Source organism: Typopeltis vanoorti, chromosome 11 (assembly GCF_054136105.1).
Source record: "Typopeltis vanoorti isolate ZY-2024b chromosome 11, IOZ_Tvanoo_1.0, whole genome shotgun sequence".
NCBI lineage: Eukaryota > Metazoa > Arthropoda > Arachnida > Uropygi > Thelyphonidae > Typopeltis > Typopeltis vanoorti.
The window spans coordinates 86765457-86792687 of NC_143559.1; the positions used below are offsets into that span (position 1 = coordinate 86765457).

Consider the following 27231-nt stretch of genomic DNA (forward strand, 5'->3'; position numbering starts at 1 on the left):
AAAAAAAATGGCAGAATACGCCTTTCCCTCATCAACTGTTCGTGTCACATCCGTATAAAAGGTAATCATATTACTAAAGCAAGAGTGCCCCCTTAACTAATCCATGTTGACTCTCACAGATAAAAATTACCCCCATCTGTCCAATTCTGTATATGGTCCCTCACTAATTTCTCCAAGATCTTAACAACTACTGATGAAACACAAACTGGTCTATAATTTGACACTTTCAGTCTGCTACCGTCCTTATGCAATGGCACTATCTTACCTTCTTTTCACTCCTTGGGTACCTTTCCTATAGCAAGACTTTTATTAAAAAGCTATCAGAACTGACGGCTCAATGTCAATGGAGCCATCAGTTCTTTAGCACATTCTCTCAAAACCTGTGGCAAAATTCCATCCAGTCCTACTGCTTTATTGACATCCAGAGTACTCAGTATTTGAAACACTCTGCTCTTGATATTCATGTGGTAATTGTTTCATAAGCAAACAAATCTTGTATATGAATTAACTCTATGGCCTTTCTATATAACAGAAGTACTTCTGAAGTATACCTCTGAAATAGACCTCTGTTATGTCTTCATATATGTCTCTTATTCTTCTATTCTTATCTTTTATTATTTTCTACGCTTTACTTATCTTTCATGCATATCAATTATTTTACTGCCGACAAATTTATATTTTTTTAATGACTGCGCCAGCCGGCAACTAAATTCTGATACTCAAACAAATAACATTAGTTTAATAGGGAACACGTGATGTGCAGTCGTGGCTCCCCCTTTTCTTTCTTATATGAATTGCTTCTCCCCTTCACTCACACAGGTCCGAGAGTTTTATAAGTAGTAATTCAGTCTCAGAAAATCAGAACTCATGAACTTTGATATAAAAGAATACATTTATTAAACCACTAATATAGATACACTTTAAGTAACAATTTCAATGCTAAGTTATCCCCCCCCCCCCTTTTAGATTAAGATATCCAAAGTTACAATCTCTTTGCTTAAGTAATACAAATCCTATATCTCTGTCATATTATTAAACTCGGACTCAACTTATCCATACAGGATAATAATAAAATTAGTTTAATCCTTTATCCAAGTGTAAGCAAACAAAGTTTGTGCCTGAAAGTATCTTCTGGACTAGGGTAAGGTGGTACAACACCAGGGCAACTCGTTGCAAAGGTGGAGCAAGCTACCAACACTCCTATTTCAGTATCTCCTATAATGCAAAGCACATCTCCTTGCGGATATGTCTAATGTTATGCATTAAGGGAAGGGCCACTACCCAGACTAGTTTCGACCTTTATTGAGCTGTCTTCAGTGGGAGCCAGGCCCAAGTGGAGATACCAGACAGAAGCATTAGCAGGTCATCTCTACCTATAGGAGTTGCCAAATGGTGTGCCACCCTTTTTTAATAAATTACTCTGTGAAAAATAAACTTTCAACATCTTTCTCTAAATCCAGAGTAATTTATTAAAAAAGGGTGGCACACCATTGTCCTTGGAAGCATAAGCATGTCCTTATCCTTAGACAATGAGAACCTATGTGTTGGGTAGGAAACAGAATGGCTTAAGAGTAGTGAGTCAGCCCTTTTCCCGACACAACACCTTACTTTGTAACAATGAGTATTTTTGTATGGACAAGAGAGGAAGAGAAAGGGAGGATTATAAATGTGGAACTATTTTTATAGTTTAGTACAGTTCAATATCTTAATATATTGCATTAAACAAATTCTAATGATCTTTACAATTTTAGTATGTAATGTATGTTTAATTTCCAGATAGGACGCTTTCTCTAGAGTCCAAATCATCAGTTGGTTCAGACATAAGCAGTGATACAGAATGCAATCATTCACCACTTAATAATGTGTTTCTCAGTGATAAAACTCCATTGGTTACATCAACCACCCCACCTACTGCAGCTAGTGGAAAGTCCTCTTCAAAATCTGGATTAAAATTTAAAAAATATACCATCAATGATTTTAACTTTGTTAAATTACTTGGAAAAGGAAGCTTTGGTAAGGTAGGTGAGACCAGGCTTAATAAGTTAAGTATTAAGAGAAAGTAGCATAATCTACATTCAGTGTTGAATTTCATCACATCTTAGAAATGGAAATTTTATAACCTGTTTGTGAAACGGCAGTTTATTTTTATAATGTGCTAGTTTTCATGTGAAAGTGTTAATTATGCAAGGAGAAGAATATTTCCTTCTCAAATATTGCTAATAATTCTTCACCTCCATGGGTACCAGAATTCAACACTGACTGCAGGTTAGAAACTCAGTATATTTGTACTAAACATGATGATTAATATTGGTTTGAAATCTCGATAATCTCTTGGCATGAGAAGAGTGTAGACCTCCCACGATGAGTCCTTTGACTCCATGGAGGTTAGATGTTAATAACAATATAATTCATGGACTCATGAAACATGCAATTGGATTCATGAGAGCATTTGTAAACTCAGTGGAAAAACTGTATATTTTCTCATCTGATCACTAAAGTAAAGCAAACCTGAGCACAGTTAGTACTTGGGAGGATACGCACTGTTCGCATGACAATTTCTGTTTTTCCCGAAAGTATGGTGAGTGTGGAAACTGTGAATGGGTTCAAGGCACAGCTCTATAATCTCTTGGCATGAGAAGAGTGTAGACCTCCTGCGATGAGTCCTTTGACTCCATGGAGGTTAGATGTTAATAACAATATAATTCATGGATTCATGAAACATGCAATTGGATTCATGAGAGCATTTGTAAACTCAGTGGAAAAACTGTACAGAAACAAGAAAGGAATTAAAAAAAAAAAAAAAAAAAACTCTTTCCCAACCTTTGGCTTAATATTGCACCAATTACCTTTTGTTTAGCTGTGATTTGCCAGCAATACTCTACCTTTTATACAATAAGATGATGGCAAGATAAAAGGAATTTGTGGTATGTATAGGATTATACTGATAACTTTCTACAAGGAAATTCAGTTGTGTTTCTTCTCAATTTGCAGAATTAGCATGGATGAATGAATTTGTTAAGAGGATGTTTTGTTTTAGTGATTAAATTGCATTTTATAAATGAACAATTATACTAGACAGTGAAAAACACCTTCTGCGTTTTATTTCTGAAAATTCATTTCGAGGCATCTTGACTGATAACTTACTTTTTAGTTATTTAGTTTATAAACTTACCTCCTGGTTCATATCGTTATTTGCACGTGTGTGCAAACACAAAATCAGATTATCCATTTGGTAGATATGAATGAAAAGACACACATATGCAAACATACTTATATGGGAATAAGTTTATTAAATGGTTAACATCTCCAGCCAATTGGTCATAGATTGAGATGTCACTATAAGAATCGATGTTTGTGAATATCTTTAGGTGAGAGATAAATTTCATTACTGGTGTGGCAACATCATCATGCTTATCGGAGGCTGAATGGTTAGCATATCTGCTCTCCAGCCAAAAGGCTGCAGGTTCAAATCCTGCCATGGGTATGTGAAAATACTAGTGGTGGTGGTGATGGGTAGTAGATGGTGTTGGTGTAGTTGCAGTTTGCTGTAGTTGGTGGATTGAGTGGTGAAGATGGAGAGTTGTAGAGTGGGTGTCCCTCCTCGATGAGTCTTTGGACTCTTGGAGGTGTCACATAATAATAATTACAATAAATAAAAAAGTAATAATACCCCTTAGCCTACTCTTGTTATTAAGGTACTATAGGTTTATAACCTTTCAAGTATGAGACTCCTATTTAAAAATTGTAACCTGCCAGGTGCCATCATAAAAGGATGGCTGGTAGAACTGCTGAAGCCAAGATAAGTTTCATTTTCTAATACTGGCAAAAAAAAAAAAAAAAAGCATTTCTATGAAATTTTATTTGTGATAGTTGAGACTGAATATATAGTGATTGTCGAGATTGTTAATAAGTTTGGTCACAATTTTTAATTACATCTTAGAGTAAATGAAGGCAAAATGATAGTGAGAATAAGATGTACTGCAAAAATAAAATCTGATGAGCAGTAAAGATTTTTCACAGTAGTTCATTGTTATGAGTATAGAATGCATGAATGGGGAAATGTGGAGGATGTGTTTGTTACAAGTAATTGTGACTGCAGGAGCAAAAAACAAATGTGATTGCATGAACAGAAGAGAATGATGAAAGAACACAAGCAGGTGTGATTTCTGAAATGGAAGAGGCATGCTAAGGAGCAAAAGCAAGAGTGAGTGCAACTGCTGATATGGGACAGCACAATTGTTGGATGTAAGAGTGAAGAATGACATGATGAGATTAGATATATGCAAAATTAGATTATCCATTTGGTAGATATGAATGAAAAGGCATGAAAGAATAAAAGAAACGATTGTGAAGAAGAAGAAGATGGCAAAGTTGCTCTAGTGGGCCTGTGTATGGTGATAATATTATTAAAGGTGTAGTGGATGGATGATGCATATTTCCAGGAGGGGGGGATGAACAGGATGATTGACATTTTGGATACAAGAAGTAAATGTGCAAGGGCAAACAACCTCCACTAAGTATTAGTGGAGGTTGTTTGAATGAATGATTTGGTTTAGAATGGGGAGAATGTGAGGATGGATATCAGGAGATTATCGAGGAAAATGAAACACAACAGCATACAGGAAGTATAAGTAAAGGGGATAAAAATCCCTTATTGTTTTTCAGCCAGTATGCGAAACTCTAAGATCGATAGCTACGATCTAAATGTTTCATGCCGACGAACTGTCGGCGGATCCACGTGTAAGTGACCACTTGGTAGTGCCACACCAAGGCAACTCGGTGCAAAGGTGGAGCAAGATCCCTCACTGTTCTTGATATTTTCTCATAATGTAAAAACACGCAGCTCCTAGGAGATGTAGTACTGCTTTACATTATGAGGAGAGGTCACTACCCAGACTGGTTTCAACCTTTTTTTGAGGTCTCATCAGTGAGTAGCTAGGCCTAGTGAGGAAGCCTGAAGAATAGTGAGGGAGTTTGCTCCACCTTTGCATCGAGTTGCCTTGGTGTGGCACTACCAAGTGGTCACTTACGCTTGGATCCGCCGACAGTTCGTCGGCATGAAACGTTTAGATCGTAGCTATCGATGTTAGAGTTTTGCATACTGGCTGAAAAACGATAAGGGATTTTTATCCCCTTTACTTATCAACCTCACCAGAAAAAAATAGCCGTTTGGCTTTTCATCTTAGATACAGGAAGTATATTTAGCGTGTGTTGCCCAGGTATAACAAAGATGAGTTGAGCAGCAAACAAAAAAGTCATGAATTCATAAGAAGTGTGTTTGTGAATGGAGAGGATGGGGGGGGGTTTAGTGTGAGAGATGAAAATGTGAAAAGAGGAATGCAAACTGGAGTCAGGATGGACAGGGAGCTGCAGTACAAGGAGAGTGGATTCCGGAAGCAGTATTGAATGCATGGGGAAGGCCTGGGGAGCATGAAAAGTATTAAGTCTTAGTAGATATAAGGCTAAGGGGGGGGGGATGTATATGAAGGTGAAGGAGCAGTTATGGAGAAGTCGGATATCAGGTGGCATTGATATGACTTGTTATAGTTCAAGAGATGAATTGGTATGATTATTATTAACATCTGACCTCTGTGGAGTCAGACTATCGTGGGAGGTATACATTACTGTGCACAATGCTCATCAATTGAGTTTAAGGCTCATCCAACTGTGCCTTAACACGTTCGCTGCCAACTACGAGTATACTCGTAGTTCGTATATTAGCTTCACAAGCCAACTAAGAGTATACTCGTATGTCGATTTACCGACCTCCTATGCCAAACAAGAGTTATCCCTTTGTATAATTACCTTAATTTGGACCCTTGGATTCTGAATAAAGCGGAGAGCATGTCTGGGGGCTTGGTAGAAGGGAAATAATTTCAACTAAAATATAGTATATTGTGTATATGTGCCTCAGATGCCAACTACGAGTATATTCGTAGTTCATATATGAGCTTCACAAGCCAACTACGAGTATACTCGTATGTCGATTACCAACCTCCTATGCCAAGTGTGAGTTAATCCATAGTATAACACGTAATTTGTAAATCAATTTAAAACTAGTAAAATCAATAAAAAATAAAACCAATCAATGAAATAAAAAAGCACTCAGTAAAATTCGGCTTTCCTCAATATTTTGTAAAGCATATAAATTGGTTTGTTCTACTAAAATTATGAGAAAATCTTCAGAAAAGAAAAGTTCAACTAACCTTTTTATACTGAAATTTCCAGTGTCAATTTTAAAACCTGCAGTTTCAACAAAGTCAAATTGTGGGGGCTCTTTTTCTGAATTTTCCCAATAAGTTGATGTTGATGTATTTGGCTGGTTGCTAACTTCATCTTCAAAAGTTTCTTCATCATCGGAATCACTGCTAGAGTCGTCTGTAGGATCATCTTCGGAATTGGAACCGAATATTTCATGAAATTCATCATCGCTCATATTAGCATAAGCTTCTACTTCTATATCAGTAAGTTTTCTTTTACTGGCCATGGTGAAATTGAAGGTTCTTAGAGACTAGAAACTAAAACCGAACTAGACACAATAAACACTGGCGTCAGCACATCTAATATATAGATGGAAGTGATACGAGATTACTCGTAGTTGGCGTATGAAACAAAATTTTATCTGATAAGCTGGCTACGAGATTACTCGTAGTGACCTTGAAGATGCGAAAGCGCTTCGCGTGCGGGAACAAACTATAACTGAGTAGCGTGGCAGCGAACATGTTAAACTGATTCCATGTGTCTACATTCACAACACACTCAGGCAATGCCAACCACTCTCCATGCAAAGAACCAGCTCTTCACTCCTCTGCTCACACCCTCCTTATACAATTTCCAGAGATAGCCTCTTGTTCTACACCCATCTCCCATTCTATGAAAAATGTCCTCTATGTCAACCTGATAACAACCTCTAACTAGCTTATGTCTTAATCATATCTCCTTCCTCCTCCTCCTATTTATGAATGTGAAGAGTATCAGAAATAATTCATTGAGTTTATTCATCCAAATATAGTTGGAATAAGTAAAACAAGGTTGGATGAGAATGATATCCTGAAGGGGATAGAAATGAAAGGTTGATTTTTTTTGTGAGAATAGGAAGGAGGTGGAATGCTATTGCTGATTCTGCACAAGGTTGAGATACAAGGATAGGGTGCTCATAATTCAGAACTAAAATATGGGACATTGACATATTACATTTACTGCCCGTGCACAAGTCAAAAATCATTACTATAAGTACACAAGTTTCCCTTGCAGTAATATTTTTGTAGTCAATACAGTAAATTTTTTAAATATAAAAGTTGTCCTTGTTTGCCTGTTTTAATGCAAAGGTTTTTAATGTAAAGTAATTGTATTTTTAGAAGCCGATGAAGTAATAAGTTAAGGGATCAATAGTAAATTAAAAGAAAATAAATTCGCATTAATTTTTTAATGAATAAGAAAGTGAAGTTTAAAGTAAAATACATTATAAGTACCTCAAAATTTATTTGCTTATCACACATGAATTCTGTTATATATGTGTATATGAAGTATATGAGAGACAAGAACTCACCAGATAATACAGCTGGCATGTTTTTATCTCTTACATACTTTCAGAAGAATGCATCCTTTTTAATATTGTTTTTTCTTTTCACAAAAACTCAAATATGATTGCACTTTAAATCTTTGAAATAATTTTTTTATAATTGATTTTACTGTGTCAGTATGCAGTGTGAGCATTATGGTGCAAGTAGATTTTTCTATTTGCTCCATAATTCATGAAAGAGGAAAATTTTCTACTGAAGCAGTTAAACATGGCAGTGTCAGATTCAATGGTGTTCATATTTCTTGATACTTATATGGCTTACACATTCAGAAAACAAAATGTAGAATTTAATTAAAAAAACAACTTATATCATCCATGTAACATAACGTAACATCGATGTCATCAGGGAGAAAGACTAGCAAATACAGGGTGTCCCAAAATTCACGCAAGAAGTAATTTTGATAGAAAACACAGGTTTTTAATTAAAAATTGTAATTTCTTATTGATTCATAAAGTATACAGTATAGGGTTATGCATGGAATAGCATATCGGGTAAATGGCCTCCACAGCTTTGCTGGCACATACGCACTCTTTTGTCGAAATTTTCCATGACTGTTTTGCATAAATGTGCCTGAATTTCGTTGATACAGCACTCAATTTCCTCCTTCAAGGTGTGGGTGGTCGTGGGCTTGTTGGCATAAACCTTAGACTTCAAAAAACCCCAAAGAAAAAAGTCCAACAGTGTTAAGTCACATGATCTGGGCAGCCAATTCTGATCACCAAAACGGGTAATTACATGACCAGGAAATGACTCATGCAGTAATTGAATTGTTTCTTGGGCTGTATGGCATGTGGCACCATCTTGTTGAAACCACATGTCGTCCACATCCATATCTTGCAATTTAGGCACAAAAAACTGGATTATCATGTCGCGATAGCGAGCACCATTAACTGTTATTGCCTTACCAGCTGCATTTTCGAAGAAGAATGGACCGATGATGCCTCCCGCCCAAAATCCGCACCAAACAGTGACATGTTGTGGATGCATTTGTTTCTCAACAATCACTTGTGGATTTTCTGAACCCCAAATGCGACAATTTTGTCGATTAACGAAGCCATCAAGATGAAAATGAGCCTCATCGCTGAAGATGATTTTGTTCAAAAAATAAGCATCCACTTGTTGTTGTTCCATAATCCATTCAACAAACTCTCTTCACTGTGTGTGGTCAGTAGGCGTCAGTTCTTGAGTCAATTGAACTTTGTAAGCATAAAGATGGAAATCTTTCATGAGAATACGCTGTAGAGAGCTTATTGAAATACCCAATTCAAGAACACGGTGCCAAATTGATGTTCCTGGTGTTTTGATGTTTCTCAACAACACTCTCACGAACTGCTTCGATGTTTTCTGTTGAATGACTTGTTGAAGGATGGCCAGAATGTATAAAATCACTAATTGATCCAGTTTCCTTGAATTTTTTAATTAATCTTTTCACAGTTGAAGTTAAATCACTATTCCGACCATATTTTGTACGAAAATTGCTAACTGTAGCTGCCAAACCTTCATTATTTTTAAAATATTGCTCAACAATAAAAATGCATTGTTCTTTCATATAGCGCTCCATTTTTAATAACCCTGAACTATCAGCTGTCGCACTGTCTTTTTTTCTCATTGGCAACGCTTTACCGCACAAATGGCACTAAATTTAAATCTTGCGTGAATTTCGGGACACCTTATACATTCAAAGCATGAATTATAAGAACGTAGCATATGCTTACTAGCTTGCATCTCGATTGCAGATGAGTTGGCAGGATTACATTATTAGAGTTCAAAGGAACAATTGTAAAAGTTTCTACAGCTTAAATTAAAATTTAAAAAAATATTATGAACAATTAAACCACTCAGACTGTGCCAATCTCAAAGTTTTTGGAAAGTGATTACTATTAACGGTTCATAATAATTTTTTTTAAAATTTAATTTATTCTTATTATTATTAACATGTGACATCCATGAAGTCACTCATCATGGGAAGTACACACTATTGCACACAATGGTCATCCAACTGTGCCTTAAACTGATTCAATGTGTCTACATTCACAATGCACTCAGGTGATGCATTCCACTCATCAACCACTCTCCATGCAAAGAACCAACTCCTCACACCTTATGCAATTTCCAGCGATGGGCTTTTGTTCTACACCCCGCTCTCATTCTATGAAAAATCTCTGTCAACCTGATAACATTCCCTGACTAGCATATATGTCTCAATCATATCCCCCTCCTCCTATTCACGAGGCTTTGCAGTTTGCATTCTCTAAATCTGTCCTTGTACTCCATATTCCAAAGCCCACTCACCACCTTTGTGAATCTTCTCTGGATCCTTTGTAACATATCCTCATCACCAGGAAGACCCAGTCACCAAATCTGTGCGCAATAATAATCCATATGAGGCCTGATAAAGGCCTTATACAATGGCATCAAAACCTCCTTTTCTGCATGTCAGGGTCCTCTGCATCATCAGATCCTTGTCCACCACCACTCCCAGATCTTTCATCTCCTCTACCTCCTTTAACGTTCCCCACCAAGTGAATACTTTCCATCCCATCGCTGCTTACCAATCTCAAAATCATACACTTTGGAACATTGAACTGACACTTCCATTTACCTTTCCATTCATGCTATCTATTCAAGTCCTCCTTGACTCAGCATTGTTCTTCCCAGTTTTGCATCATTTGCAAACAGCTGCATATCACTAGTTAAACATCACGATATCATTAACATACAAATTGAACAACAATGGTTCCAAAACTGATCCGTGTGGCATACCACTAGTAACCTTTGTCTTTCGGGATACTGCACCCCATACACAAGTTTCTGATACCTATCTGACAGTCAGTTACTAATCCAACTCAGAAGTCTGTTATCCAATCCCATCTGTTTCAATTTATTTAACAGCTTGTCACATGTCAGTCTTTATTTAGGTTATTTAATCTGCATAAACTTTTACAATTCTTCCTTTGAACTTGAATAGTGTAATCCTGCTAAGCTGCAACTAAGACACAGTTTAGTGAGTGTATGCTACTTTCACTCATTCTTATGATTCATGTTTTTAATGTAATTTCCTTGGTGCACTTACCTTTGCATAATGTCATTACCACTCTTATTCAGATTCAAAACCTGGGAAACTATATTAGCTATTCATGATCATTTCTGCTCTCGCACTCATTTATCCCAGGCACAGCTCAAAACATGCTTGACTTTATGCCCCCCCCCCTCCCCTCAGTGCTTATAGTTTCCCAGAATTTGTACCTCCAACCTTTCTGAACAACATTCGTTCCAAACATCTAACTCCATACCCATTAAAATTCAGCCCATCAGTCATGTAAAAGTCTTTTAATCCATGAGATTCATACCACTCCTCCTCCTCCTCCTCAGTCTTCTCATTGGAAATTATAACCCAAAAATTGTGAATTGAGGAAGCAATTCACAATTTTTACTTTCTCACTCATCATTTCCACTTCCTTCAGCAACTCTTTCATCTCTCTCTCTCTCTCTTTCTCATTGTATATTTTGTATCTTTCAAATCATTTGTGCCAACCAAAACAGTCAACACTTTTCCTTTCTGAAAACTAACAACTTCACCAACATCTTGATCTGCAATGGGAAACATGATTTTGTTGCTTTTTATTAAGTACACCTGTTATCATAGAATTTCCATACAATACTCTTTCAAAAGTCTGCTTATCATACACCCCCAAAAATTCTGTGATCATTAGTCAAGTGCATAATGTTTGTTCCTCTCCCTTAGGATTACAACAAGAACTTCTCACTATCAAAACTTTAATGAAATTAAATGATTACTCCTCTCATCAAATCCTACAGATAATTGACTCCCATGTTCCAACACTCAGGATTCTTCAACAGACCATGGGGATCAATCCCTTATATTTCTGGCATCTGTGAAAACCTAATGGTAGCATTTTGAAGAAGTTTCATCTTAATCCCACATTTTCCTAACAACAAAATTTCTCATCTGTTACCAGCTACAAAAGTCAAACGCTATTTATATATCTTTAGCAGGTGTTTACTAGATCCCTAGTGAATGTAATTTGTCATACTTTGGGTAGACAGGAAACTCTGTGGAAAAAATAATCAATGAACATCAGTACTGCATTGATTACTAGAGACCTCAAAAGTCTGGTCTGGCACAGCATAGTATTGATACTAAACACAGTATCCTGTGGGATGAAGCTTGTCTTCTCCATAGGTAGAGTTTTTAATATAAGAACGCCTTTCCAGAGAAAGTTGTAAAGCCTTTTTATACTGGTGAGCATTGCTGCCGCAAATGTATATCTTCCCTAGTTGAAGGAAATGCCAACTAGACCTCTATATAATAGATGTCTTTCATCACCTGGTGAAATACTACCACCTTGTTTATTGGAGACCTGAAGTGGCTGCAGCCATGTTTGGTTGTTAAGGAAGGGTTCTGGTTTCTGACCCTCCTGCTCTTCCCACATATAGTGAGAATGATACCCTGAATGACGTACTAATCTCACTGTAGGGAACCCTGGACTCTCCCCATTCAAGGGTACAGCAGTAAAACAGTTCTGCAGGCCAGCTGCTGGTTAGTACATGGGACTGAACCAGGTAGTAACGAACCCTGAAGGCTTCCTGATCAGCTAGAAAAAAAATCCTACAACCACATATTTTGCCAGTTTGTGACTGGAGGGAGACCAAATACTGTGGCTGTAGGAGAAACTGTCAAGGCCACATATGGACAACTGACTCCCCTCTGTGTGGGCGGTATGTTTGCGAGTCTGTCACTTCTCACTGCATGCCCTGCTTCCTTTTTAACTCTTCCTCCCCAAACACACTGAACCACAACTGAAAGAAATGCATTTCTACTGTGGATCTCAAAAATTCTCCCACACAAAATAGTTAAAAAAAAAAAAAAAAAAAAAAAAAAAAAAAACATGAAGTACATTAAAAATCCACCCAAACAACCCACCAACACTAATTCTTACAAAAAAAAAAAAAAAAAAGGTTTTCACATCCACTTCACCTACATCAATGGCCTAAACTGCAACATAAATGATGTGCACCACCACCTACAGTCATGTAAACCAGAACAACTATTTCTTTCAGAACCCCAACTGGCAACCTCAACAGCAACTATACACCCCAACCGCCATTATACACCTTAACTGACCAACTACACATTACACAGCTCTTTTTGACAACTGCACAAGTACCACTCCACAAGGGTGGCATTTGTGCATTCGTCAGAGCCAATATACAATTCCAGAGACTGATGACCCTTAAATCCCCACTGTTTGATCTGTTTTGCCTCAAAATTTCTGTACCAAATCAACCAGCCCTTTTCATATTCTCACTCTATCACACTCTCCAAACTCCATCAATCACTCTGACCTCTTCAACTTTCTCTCTCTAAACCTTGACTTTCTGCAGTCTAAATACCTCAATAGTGAGGTCATTCTTCTTGGGGACTTCAATGTCCACAACTCATATTGGTTCCCCTTCTCCATTTTCACCAATCAAGCAGGCAGAGATGCTAAGGTGTTGGTCATCAGTAATGACCTATCTCAGATCATCAATCTTCATACCAAATACCAGACAACACCCCTCCAATTTACCAACACACTTGACCTCTTCCTAACAATCTCCCCTTCCAGTTATACTGTGGTTGTCAGTTCTCGTCTTGGAAACTCAGACCACAACCTCATACAAGTCTCTTTTGCCACAGAACAACGTTCACCCACCAGTTCAGAGTCTTGTGTCTTTTGGCACTACAAGGGTGCCAACTAGGAGGACCTCTGTGACTTCTGTTCTTTCTTCCCATGGTCTGACTACTGCTTCAGTTCTAATTCAAACACCTGCTGAGACAGAATAACAGAAATCATCCTCACAGGAATGAATGCTTTCATCCCTTATTCCACTCCATATTCTTAGCCACCATCCAAGGCTTAGTTCTCAAAAACATGTGCCAATGCTGTAAAAGAAAAAAAAAAATTGCTTACCACAATTGGCTCAAGACAACTCCAGCTGCCCACTCTGCCTATACTGCAGCTCACAACAGTTGTAAAAAATCATCATCAAGTCAGACTTTGAAAGGGCTAAATGCTGCAAACTTTCCTCCTGCCTAAATGGCAGGCACTCCTTATGGTCCTTTACCAAGACCATTAGGAACAACTCCTGCCCACTCATGTTTCTGCCACTCTCACATCCTGATGATACTGTAGTCACCTCACCAAAAGAAATGCCAACTTACTGGCATCACTTTTCTTTTTCAATTCCTGCATTGATGGCCTGGGCAAAGTTTTCTCCACTCTGCAAATAATGGTTCCCTTCATGTCTCCCATAGTCTTCCGACAAAAAGAATCCTGAGGAATCATTATTAACCTGAATAATTTTTTTATCACAATAGGTTAGAGCTGGGTTCTTTACTTTTAGAGTGGTGAATGAGTGGAATGCGCTCCCTGAGTCTGTGGTGGATGCTGTGACAGTGAATGAGTTTAAGGCGAGGTATGATAGACACTGTATGAATATCAAATAGTTGTGATGAATATGTTTTGGGGCCTCCCTCGATGAGTCTAATGACTCCCTGGAGTTACCTGTAATAATAGTAATAATAATAGTAGTAATACCATCTGGACCAGATGGTATTCCACCTATTGTGATAAAAAAATTGTGCCCCAGAACTAACACCTATCCTGCATTGCCTCTTCAATCTATCCTGTTCATGTATCCTACAACATGGAAACAGGTACCCATCCAGCCTATCCCAAAGAAAGGTGATAAAAGTCAACTAACAACCTACCATCCAATTGCTCTCACTTCTGTTCTCTCAAAAAATTATGGAGAAGGTCATGAACAACCAACTCTTGAACCACTTAGAGACATATCAACTAATTAGTTAGCAGCAGTATGGTTTCCACCATGTGATCTACAGCTGATCTTCTTGCTTTCGTCACCTATCTATGGATTCAGGCAATAGATGAATTTAGAGAAACTCACATGGTTACCCTTGACATTTCAAAGTCATCTGACTGGGCACAGTGGCCTACTCGCCAAACTGCCATTCTATGGGCTGCTTTCTTCACTCTGCAACTGGATCATCAACTTCTCATTGGTCATTCACTACATGTCATGGTGGATGGTTTACTCTCTTCGGATTTCCCCACCAATGCAGGAGTACACTAGAGTTCTGTTCTTTCAACCACTCTCCTCCTCTTGTATATAAATGACCTGCTCTCACAGACTTTCAATCCTATCCATAGCTTTGCTGATGACAGTACACTCCATTCCTCCTTTTCATTCGACAAATCTTGTAGTGCTCAAGTATTAGAATCCTCAAACTCTACCACAACTAGGGACCTGAACTTGGATCTCCAAGCTATATTCCAGTGTGACAGTGACAACCTTGTAAACTTCGATGCCACCAAAACTCAGTTCTGCTTGTATCTCTCACAAGAAAGAGTTTTGCATCCATCCCTCTTACCTTCAGTAATACTGAGATATCGAAATACAGATTTTTCTTCTTGAACTGACCTGCACTTCTGATCTTTCCTAGCACAACCATATTTCAACTATAGCTTCTGCAGCTGCCAAAAAAACTTGATGTGCAGTTTTGCACAAGACACTATTTCACACCTTCACAGCTGCTAACTCTACACAAAGCCCAAATCCACCCAACCATGGAATATTTCTCCCATATTTGGGGTGGTGCACTAAAATCTTCTAAGATTGCTTGATCCTATCCAGAAGAGGGCAATCTGGCTAATCAACAATCCCTTTCTCACAGATGTTCAGTTTCTGCAAAATCATTAAAACAAGAGCCACTGCTTACCAACATTCTATTACAATCCATCTTGAAACTCACTAAACCAACTTCACTGTCTCCTCTTTCATTCCATCTATTTCTGTTATTTGAAGCGGTCTTCTCCACTCTGCCTTACCCAAAGATTACAAACCCTCAGCTGTTGAAGTAAAATGTGAACAGACTCCTCCTCTCTTCTACTCTTCTTGTCCACACATGGCACTAATACTCTATAGGTCTTGTTTAGTGTGCAGATCACATATATATTAGAAATAAATAAAAATACTGGCCTAACCTGAATCGGATGATTATCTCTCTATCCAAAAAGTTTGGGAGACTCATTTTATGTAAATATCAAAAATAGTTTTTAATATTTATTTATTTTAAACATTTTTCTAGCATGTGGCAACCATTGCATTTATCTTATATTCTTATTCTTTGAATTGCTTGTTTTTTTGACACACTGATGTACTGTTATTTTCAGTGTGAAACATCTGCTTTCCATTATTCTGTTATTTTCATTGTTTATTATTATTATTAACATCTGACGTCCATGGAGTTAGAGCCTCATTGTGAGAGGTACACACAAAGCTCATCCAAATGTGCCTTAAACTGATTGAATGTGTCTACATTCACAACAACACACTCAGGCAATGCATTTCACTTGCCAACCACTTTCCATGTAAAAAAAAACCTACTCCTCATTCCTCTGCTGAGACCCTCCTTGTACAGTTTTCAGGGATGCGTCTGGTACTATCCCATCTCCCATCCTAAAATCTCCTATCCTAAAAAATCTTCTCTTCCATGGAAACCTGATAACAACCCCTTACTAGCTTATGTGTCTCAGTCATATCCTCCCCCCCTCTTCCTATTCATGAGGCTTTGCAATTTATATTTTTTCAATCTGTCTTCATACTCCACATTCCAGAGACCGCTGACCACCTTTGTGAATCTTTTCTGGACCCTTTCTAACATATCCTTATCACAGTGAAAACCTGGTGACCAAATCTGTGCACAATAATCCATATGAGGCCTAATCAAGGCCTTATACAATGGCATCGTAACCTCTCTCTTTCTGCATGTCAGGATCTTCTGCATCATTGCCATTATCTGATGTGACATTTTCACAGCTTGTACAATGTGGACCCTGAATTTCAAGTCCTTTTCCAACACCACTCCCAGTTCTTATCTCTTCTACCTCCTTTGTTTCCCCCACCAAGTGTATACTTTGTATCTCATCGGTGCTTACCAAATTTCAAACCTTAACCTTGCAACACTGAACTGATAGTTCCACTTACCTGCCCTTTCATGCAATCTTTTCAAGTCCTCCTGTAAGGCGATAACATCTGCTTGACTCTGCACTGCTCTCCCCAATTTTGCATCATCTGCAATTACCTGCATATCAAGAGTTAAACCCATACCAGTATCATTAATATACAAATTGAAGAACAGTGGTCCCACAACTTATCCCTGCAGCACATGAACAATAAACTTCCTCGTTTGGGATATTACACCTTCATATACAACTTTTTTGATATCTATCTGACAGCCAGTCACTGATCAAACTCAGAAATCTGTTCTCCAATTCTATTTGTATCATCATAACCTTATACAATGGCATCATTGTATAAGGTTATGATGGTACAATTGGCTGTCTGATACCTATCAGACAGCCAATCTTCCATCCAGCGAACTAATCTACTGTTCGGTCCCATCTATTTCAATTTAATTACTAGCTTGTCACATGGCAGTTTATCAAAGGCCTTTGCAAAATCTAAATATACCATTCTGTGTGTGCAAACATTCTTATCGAATACTTTCTTCTACAGCTACATATTAAAAATCCCTGGAAACTTTTTAGCCTCATTAGTTAACTGCTGTCATACTGTACATTAGCTACCTTTATCAAGAGTCACCTTCTTCGCCTGCTTTTTGTACTTTTTGTGGCTGTTATAACTTGAATATCAGGAGGCTGCTTAGACGGATAAAAGAGAATAATGTGACAGGAAGGGTAGTAAATGTGTTGCCTAGACATGATTATGGTAAGATGAGGAGAGCAAGGATTATGAATAATATGCAGAAATGTGTGAGGAGAGTACAGTTTGTTGATGTATGGAATGAATTTTAAGAACGAAGTGAACTGTATGGGAGCGATGGACTACTACATTTGAGTGGTTATGGTGTGAGTCGCTTGGAGAGACTGCTGATGGAAGGTAGAGAAATGAGTACAGAGATTGAATCAGATCAAGTGGGAAGTGATGTGGAAGAGCAGGAGAGTAAGACAGGAGAGATAGAAGAGGTGGTCATGAATGGGGAAGTGAGTGGCATGAGTATAGAAAATGAGAGAATGGGTGTGCAAGAGAAACAGGGAAACTCAGGGTGGACAGGGTTACACAGCGTGAGAAAGGTGGATGCTCCAAGAGGATGTGAGAGCATGTGTAGACAGCAAAGGAATGGGATTACCTGAGATCAAGAGGAAACAGTTGGAATTGAAGAGGGTTCTAAAATGAATATGAAGAAAGGGAAATGGCCTCAGTCGAGCATGGAGAGATCACATCGAATCAGTAGTATCAGTGGAACTAGCTGTAGATCCAGGAATGAGCTGTTGTGTTTGTATACAAATGCTAGAAGTGTAAGAAACAAGGCAGATGAAAGGGTTGCACTAATTGAGTCTGTTCACCCAAACATTGTTGGAATAAGTGAGACATGGTTAGATGAGGACAATATCCTAACAGGAATAGAGATGGAAGGGTATGATGTGTTTCGTAAGGATAGAAGGGGCAAAAAAAAGGGAGGGGGGGGGTGCTATTGATGATAGAGAAAGAGTTATGTCCATACAAAGTAGAGATGCAAGAGGGAAATAGCGCCAGTGGTTTTGAGGCAGTATGGTGTGAGATAGAGGTGAATGGAATGAAATACTTGGTTGGATGTTATTAAAGACCAGGTAATGTGGATGGTAGTGACTGTGAAATGTGTAATCAAATTAGCCAAGCAAATAAATAAGAAAAGAGTAATCATCACGGGCGATTTTAATTATGCGATATAGACTGGAATGATGAGATCGTAGCTGGAAGTAAAGAAAATGGGTTTCTTGAGTTTTTGAGGGATAACTACCTCAGACAGTATGTAATGGAGGGCACGCAAGGATTTGAGGGTCTTGGATTTGTCATCTCATCAGAGGATGTAATTGTAAATGAAGTGTCAAATCACCCACAATTGGTGAGAGTGACCATGAGGTGATTACCTGCGTGGTTACCAGCAGTGTGAGAACTTCTGTAAGAAAGCGGTATATGTGGAACTACAAGGGGGCGGGGTGATTATGAAGAGAACCAGCTTGCTGGTGTAGCAAGCTGTAGGACCTTTATTGAGGTCTCGTCAGTGGGAGCTTGTATAGGTAAATATGACTTCCATTGCTTTTGCCTTAGTATCACCATCGCTGGGTCTCACTCCCACTGAACGAGACTTCAATATAGGTTGAAACCGATCTGGGTAGTGACCCTTCCCTTAATGCATAGCATTATACATGTCCACAAGGAGATGTGCTTTGCATTATTGGAAATACTAAGACAAGGAGTGATGAGAGCTTGGTCCACCTTTACCACGAGTTGCCTCAAGCCTGAAGATACTTCAGGTGCAAACTTTGTTTGCTTACACTTGGATAAAGGATTAAACTAAATTTATTATAATTTCAGAGATATTGTGTCGCCCTGTCTTATACCTTTCTGTATTTCCACAGTAGTGAAACAGTAGAGATTTTTCCATTAAAATGACTTACTGCTGTGGCATTGGTGTATGCTGATTTGATGGTGAAATTCTATATATATTATTATTATTATTATTATTTGTGACACCTCCAAGGAGTCCAAAGATTCATCGCGGGAGGACACCTACTGTACAACTCTCCGTTTCCACTACTACGCAGAATACCAATCACCTACATCAATGCCATCTACTGTCCACAACCATCACAACTAGTATTTTTTGTCTGTAAATTGCGTGTGTTCTGAAGGGCCGATTTGTCTGTATGCGGGATGAAAAACCAGAGTTGCCAGGAGAAAAAAACTCTGCTACCTCCGCATAAAATCAGCTAACTCACCTTCGATTGAAAAAGTCCATATAAAGATTCCTCCCGTCATAACAAGAATTGAACTTAGGCCTTTTCTAATCGAAGGGTGCAACGTGCCGTCGTTCTTCCAATTGCGCTACGGAGGTGCTTAAGAAGAAATTCTGCTCAGAGGAGACAAACCTCCCTGCCTGCCTTCATGCTTCATGACTTATCGCAACAACTAGTCATCAGGAGCTTAAAACTAACCTGTTTCATGACGGTCTAATACACACACACACACACACACACACACACACACACACACACACACACACACACACACACACACACACACACACACTCAGTAGAATCCGCTTATTGTGATTGCGGATAATATTATCAGTTGGTCCCAAAACACACCATTCAAAATTAATTTAAAATAATCCGTCTATTATAATCAAAGTTCTAGTTATTGTTATCAAAATCCTCGAATGTTTAGCCTTTTGCATCTCAGAATTCTAAGAAATGATGGTTAATCAGGAGAAAATTGACAAAGAACATTTGTCGAAATCTGACTTTTTTGGTTAATCTTCCTTTAATCTTATTATTCCATAAATGTTACATCTTCCATGCAAATGCAGGTGGATAATCTTAATCTATTTTTAATCTTAATCTTCCATCAGTCTTAAATCTTCCAGGTAAATGCAAGGGGGGGGGTATAAATACTATCTAATTGTGATTTTTCCAGTTTATTTTCGTGCTCTCTTTCAGTAAGTGAATTTGACTTTGTGCTTGTTGAAACAGCCCTTGGCATTATGGTAAAAAATTTAAAGATTTATCTTTTCAAGAAAAGCAAACAATTTTGGAGTGCTATGATAAGTTGCCCAAAATGAGTCAGCTTAGTGTGGCTGTAAATTTAAAAAATTTCAATCACTTTTGTGTAAGATCTTAAAAAACAGATCAAACATTGAAACCTCATCTCTTATTAATGAGAACATGGATCAGAAGAGAACCTGAACTTGTAAAGATACTCAAGTTGAATCAGCATTTAAAAATTTGGTTTGGTTAGGTTTGTGAGAAGAATGCTTCGATTAATGGGACTTTGATGCATCAAAAAGCAGAACTTGCAAAAACAATGAGCAAAGAAAATTTCACCACAACTGATGGATGGTTTAATAGGTGGAAAAAGCGAGAGAATATTGTGTACAAACATATTCATGGTGAAGGAAAAAAGTGCAGATTTTTATCAGCTGATGTGTGAATTAAGACCGAGTGGCCAAAAATTATTGCTGAATATTCTTCCAAGGATATTTACAATTCAGACAAAACAGGACTCTATTTTTGTGCAATGCCTGAGCATACTTATTTGTTTAAAAATGAAAGTACTAAAAGATTTAAATCTTCAAAATAATGAGTGACAGTTCTTTGTGCTAATATGAAATTAGAAACGAGAGCTCCTAGTGAAAAAGTAAAAATTCTTGATGTTTTAAAGGTGCCAAAAGTTTGCCTATTGACTACTGTTCTAGTGCAAATGCTTGGACGACTAATGACATTTTCAACAATTCGTTAGTTAAGTGGGATCTTAAATTAAAGTAAAAAAGTGTCTGGTTAGTAGATAACTGCACTGCAATACATAAACAATTTATCGTTAAAGAACATCAAAGTAAATTTCTTATCTTCGAACACTACATTGTTAATTCACCCATGTGACCAAGCATCATACAAGCTTTTAAAACTTATTATCGCAAGGAAGTTTTTGCAAGAATTGCAGCCTGAACTTGATTATATAAAAGACCAATCTGATGCAAGTGCAATTGTAAAAAAGATTTCCCTTCTTGATGCATTGCATTTGGTAGCAATATCATGGAAGCAAGTCTCAGAGAAGACTATTGAAAACTGCTTCCAAAAAGGTGAATTTTTAAGACAAACTCTGAAACTCCTTCCGAAGAATTTGAATATCTTACAAATGAAATTTTTGATAAAATTCCAGACATCAAAAGTATATCAAAAGTATATCAAAAGAAGAATTTGAAAATTGGTTGGCTATTGATAACAACGTTGAAGTGGTGGCTACAATGACAGTGTCGGAAATATGCCAAGCTTGTTTCGATGAGAACTTTAAACTAGTAGAAGAAAGTGAACCTAATTCAAGTAGTATAGAAGAACGAATTTTAGAAGCTCATCCAACTAATGCCCAGATGCAAGAAGCTCTAAGAATACTTCATCTCAGTGTGCAACATAGAATGACAAATGTCAAAAGGCATTGAGTATGAGCATTATAATCATGAACTACTATATTCAAAGACACGACAGACAACACTAGATAAGTTTTTAAAATAAATTTTATATTGTTACTTATTAAAAAATTGTTTATAACAATAAATTAACTTAAATAATGTTATAACAATAAATTAACTTAAATAATGTTATAACAATAAATTGAAATAAATGATGCAATTTTTTATATCCTTTGCTTAATGTTATCAGCCGGTTATTGTTATCAAAATGTGACTGTCCCAATGTGATCACAATAAGCAGCGTCTACTGTGTGTGTGTGTGTGTGTGTGTGTGTTGTGTGTGTGTGTGTGTGTATACAGTACCATCGACAGGGTGTAGCATAGAGGCAGCCTGCCTCACAACATGGCTTAATAAGGACGCTCGTTCAGCCATATTGCGGTAGGCGGTGTCGCTATGCTAATGATTCCTGTTAGTATAGCAAGTGCAGAAAGCAGTTTTTCCAAGCTTAAATTGATTAAAAATTATTTGCGAAGCAGTGACCCAAGAAAGATTGGTTGGTCTAGCAACTATATCAATAGAGGCAGACATAGCTTATAATTTAAATTTGAAGAGCTTATTGAACAATTTTATTATGCAATATCCCTGTAGAGCAAACATTTAATTAATATTATATAATCGTTCTGCATTAATGTTTCTCTTTTAATAAAAACAAAATAGAAATTGGAGATTTTCTTATATTTTTGTCTTATAACCCATCAGGGGCGATATTTAATTGTTTGCCTCGGGGCACAATCTAATCTGGCAACGGCCCTGTGTGTGTGTGTATATATATATATTTTTTTTTTTTTCACCCCCTACATATGTAAAGTGTGAAAGTTTCTATAAATATGGTTCTATTATATCCTCTCTTTTTTGCTTATCAGCTAGTTTTTGAAGCCCACCCACAGGCCTTCAATCTGTTCTCATTGGGATTGGATTGTTCCATAGACTTTGTCACAATATTGGTCACTTGCCTCTGGATTCTTTCTTTCACTTCTTTATCCTCATGGAATTTAGGTAACTAGATCTGCATACAGTATTCTAGGTGTGGCCTTATAAAGGAGAATAACAACTTCTCTATCCCTGCTTATCTGTGTGTTCTTCTACAGCCTCATAATCTCTGCTGGTTTGGCCATCTCTGCAATATGCCATCTCTGCAATATGCCCTCTAAACTTCAATTTCCTGTCCACAGTTATCACTCCCAAATCCCTGGTTTCATTAATTTTCTGCATTTCAGCTCTATCAGTATGGTACATAGCTTGTGATGTCTTTATCTCAAGTGTGCATGACTTTACACTTGTTCCATTAAATTGGCAGCAATTTACTTTTGCACATACTGCCATTCTATTTAAGTCATCCTGCAGGATCTCAACATCATTGAATATCCTAGTTTTGCATCATGAACCAATAACTGAATATTTCCCCTTAAATAATTTTCCCACCACTCTTCTTAGTATTTCTAGTTGGTAAAACAGTTTTAATAAATTCAAATTGGAATACCTCTTTTCAATGTTTACAGTATGGAATTGCATTTAATATTTCAAGTTTATTTAAGTTTATAATGTATTTTATATTAACAGGTCATGTTGGCTGAGCTGAAAAGCACTGAGAAGTATTTTGCTGTAAAATGTCTGAAGAAAGATGTAGTATTAGAAGATGACGATGTTGAATGCACAATGATTGAAAGAAAAGTATTGGCCTTGGGAACCCATCATCCTTATATGTGCAGCTTGTTTTGTACATTTCAAACTGAGGTATAACTTTTCTATAAATATACTAAAATAATTAATTTCCAGACTAATTGAATTATGAGATCCTATTATTATTATTATTACTACGGGCTACTCCAGGAGTCCTTAGACTCATCGAGGGAGGCCCTAAACATCATGTTCACACAGCTGTTCAACATTCTCACAGTATCTATCATACCTTGCCTTGAACTCGCTCACTGTCATAGCACCCACAACAGACTCTGTCAGCTTCTTCCACTCATTTACCACTCTAAAAGTAAAGAACCCAGCTCTAACACCCCTGCTAACCACGCTCTTGCCCAGCTTCCATGGGTGTCCCCTAGTTCTCCCACCACCAGTCCTGATCTCAAAAATATCATCTGAATTAATCCTATAGAATCCTTTTAGCAATTTGAATGTCTCAATCATATCTCCCCTTTTCCGCCTATCAACTAGTTTCTGCAACCCACAAATCTTCAACCTGTTCTCATATGGTTCATTCCATAGACCTGATATCATCTTAGTCACTTGCCTCTGGATCCTCTCAACCTCCTCCCCATCAAGAAGGAACCGAGGTGACCAAATCTGGGCACAGTAGTCGAGATGAGGTCTTATCAGGGTTCGGTACAGAGGTACAATAACTTGTTTTTCTCTGCTCGTCAAGGTATTTTTCAACAACCAAGTGAGTTGATGAGCTGATTTAGCTACTTTCGCAGTGTGCCCCCTAAACTTCATCTCCCTATCCACCAACACTCCCAAGTCCCTGGCCTCATCAATCTCTTGGAGTACAGTTCCACCAATGTGGTATACTGCTGCTAATCTTTTCACTCCGAAATGCATAACCTTACATTTTGTCACATTAAATTGACATCCATTCTCCTTAGTCCAGAACTCCAATCTATCTAAGTCATCTTGCAAGACTTTGACATCTTCTGCATTCACTATCGTCCTACCCAACTTTGCATCATCAGCGAACAAATGAACTGTCCCACTTAGACCCTTCCCTATATCGTTAATGAACACATTAAATAGCAGTGGTCCAAGAACAGAACCCTGTGGCACACCACTAGTCACAGGCCGTTTTTTGGACTCTACTCCTGAATAAACTACTCTTTGATATCTCTCCATCAACCACCCAGCTATCCATCTCACCAACCCTATATCCATTCCCATATGTTGTAGTTTACAGATTAGAATTCCATGTGGTATCCTGTCAAACGCCTTTGCCAGGTCCAGCAGTATCACTGTAAACCCATTTCCCTTATCCAGTTCAGCCGTCACCTTGTTATAAAACTTGAGCAAGTTACTGAGGCATGATCTACCCTTCACAAAGCCATGCTCTCCTCTGTACAGTATCTCATTTTCATCAATCCATTCCTGTATTTTTCCCTTGACTACTTTCTCCAAGACCTTGACAACGACTCCTGATATGCTGATCGGTCGGTAATTTGCAACCGTAGTCTTGGATCCTCCTTTATGCAGTGAAACTATTTTCCCCTCTTTCCACGCCTTCAGGACTAAGCCAGAACCGAGACTCAGATTACACAACATGGTCAAGGGCACTGATAATTCATTAGCCGCTTCATGCAAGACCCGTGCCGGTATACCATCCAATCCCACAGATGTATTCACATTAAGGTTCTGTAATAGACTATTCACCTCCACTTCATTCATCACAATTCCCATATAAACTAATGGTTCCTTCATTTTTTCAACGTCACCACCTGGATGATGCACTTTTGCAAAGTGCGCGCTCAGTAACTCCACTATATCGACTGGTTCAGTGAACTCTTTACCATCGTCATTCCTTAAAATCATTTTGCCATGTACAGTTTTTTTCTTGCTTGCAGCATATTGAAAGAACTGTTTGGGATTCTCTTTTGCTTGCATAGCTAGTTTCCTTTCATAATCGGCTTTTGCTGTTTTTACCACACTCGTTACCCTTCTGGCCTGTACTTTATACCGTTCGTGTGCCTGCAGGTCACCCCTTTCTTTAAATTCCCTCCATAGTTGTTTCTTTTTTTGCAACTCAAGCTTAATGGTGTTATTCATCCATTTAACCCCTCTTTGTTTCACTATTCGGACCTTAGGTATACAATCAGCCATAACCTCCTGTAAATGCTCTTTGATCACTTCCCATGCTCTATCGACGTCCAGCCCTTGCAGTTGTACATGCCATGGCACTGATCCAAGCAATCTCCTAAGCTTGTCATACATGCCAGCACGGTAATTCCACATATACCCTGTCTTAATCACAAATTTCACACCTTTAGCCACCTCCCAGGTCAAGACCTTATGATCACTCTCACCAATAGGTGGCAACATGGTCATATTCATTACAGTCAAATTCTCAGATACTATTACCAGGTCAAGCACTCTCACACCCCTAGTATTTTCAATTACATGCTGTTTCAGATAGTTATCCCTTAATAATTGAATAAAATCCATTTCCTTCCTCACATGTGTCCTCTCCTCCTTCCAATCAATGTTACCATAGTTGAAATCCCCCATAATAATTACCCTCCTTCCACTCATTTCATCAATTTGTTTATGCATACCATCTCCACCATCTATTCCATCACCTGGTCTATAGCAGCACCCAACTGTATATTTTATTCTGCCAGTGTCAATCTCACACCAAATAGCCTCAAATGAGCTCCTTTCACTATCCTGCAATACTTCAATTCTCCTTGGCTGCAGGTCATCAGCTATCATCAATAACACCCCTCCCCCAATTTTATTCTCTCTGTCCCTTCTAAACATACTATAACCTACATATTCTATCCCACTAACTATATCATCTTCCGTCAGCCATGTTTCACTAATGCCAATAACCTGTGGCCAGGAAGAGCCAATCAAGGCCAAAAATTCTTCCTTCTTGTTCCTAATACTCCTGGCATTAGTATACATGAATTGCAGTGTTCCCTTTGTCCCACCCCTATCTTGATGCGTTATTCTAAATATCCCATTCCCATTTTTTGTCCTTATTGCTGGCTCAGGTACATTATATACATTCTTACACTGAACTGTCTCACTGGTGTCCATATATCGACTCACCCCCCACTCCTTATTGGTAGTTCTAGTTTCCTTGGTTCTGCACATCCTATGGTGCAATAGGCTTCTATATTTCAGTAGTAGTGTACTAAAATGTGTGCTAGTTTAATGTAAAATTAATAAAAATTAATGCACAAATATTTGCAATTAATAAATTAAATTAGTCATATTGCTTTCAAAAGGAAATTACAATGTAGAAGATATTAACTAAACATGTTTAATGCATATTCCTCAGAACTGTTAATTCATCAACCCTCTTCCTTTTTACAGTATATAAATGGTGCTCTCCTTGGCCTCAAACCATATTCACAATTTTGCTGATGATAGCATTCTCCACTTATCCTAATCATACAATAAACCTTGCAGTGCTTAAACTTCTCAAGCTTCTATATCATCTAATAAGTACTCTAAACACTCATCTTCACATCATCCTAACATTGCCACCTTCAATGCCTCTAAACGTTTTGTCTATTTGTTTTCTTGCAAAAAAAGAATTTAATTCTTCAATTTCTATAGAAAACTTGGCATTCTTTTTCATCTTATACATTACTCCTTTCCAATTGCTTACTCTCTGTAAGTCTCAAATCCACCCAACCTTGGAATACTTCTCTCATATTAAAGGTGGTGTGGATAAGACTCCTCTAAAAATTCTTCATGCAGTCCAGAAGACCATATCAGGTGAATGATAACATTCTCTTACAAAGAATCTTCAGCTGCTGTCTCACAGATAGTCTGTTTCCACATTGTGTTTCTTTTACAAATATTTC

General features: G+C 37.8%; 1 protein-coding gene across 6 annotated transcripts in view; it reads left to right on the forward strand.

Annotated features, from left to right (window-relative positions):
* Nucleotides 1-27231, forward strand: part of LOC150101827 (putative protein kinase C delta type homolog) — a 270938-nt gene that overhangs the window by 127282 nt on the left and 116425 nt on the right. For all 6 annotated transcript variants that reach the window (XM_090400070.1, XM_090400072.1, XM_090400071.1 and 3 more), the window contains 2 exons: nt 1777-2018; nt 23261-23434. In XM_090400070.1, coding sequence (XP_090256196.1) covers nt 1777-2018; nt 23261-23434 — 416 coding nt within the window. The remainder of the gene's footprint in view (nt 1-1776; nt 2019-23260; nt 23435-27231) is intronic.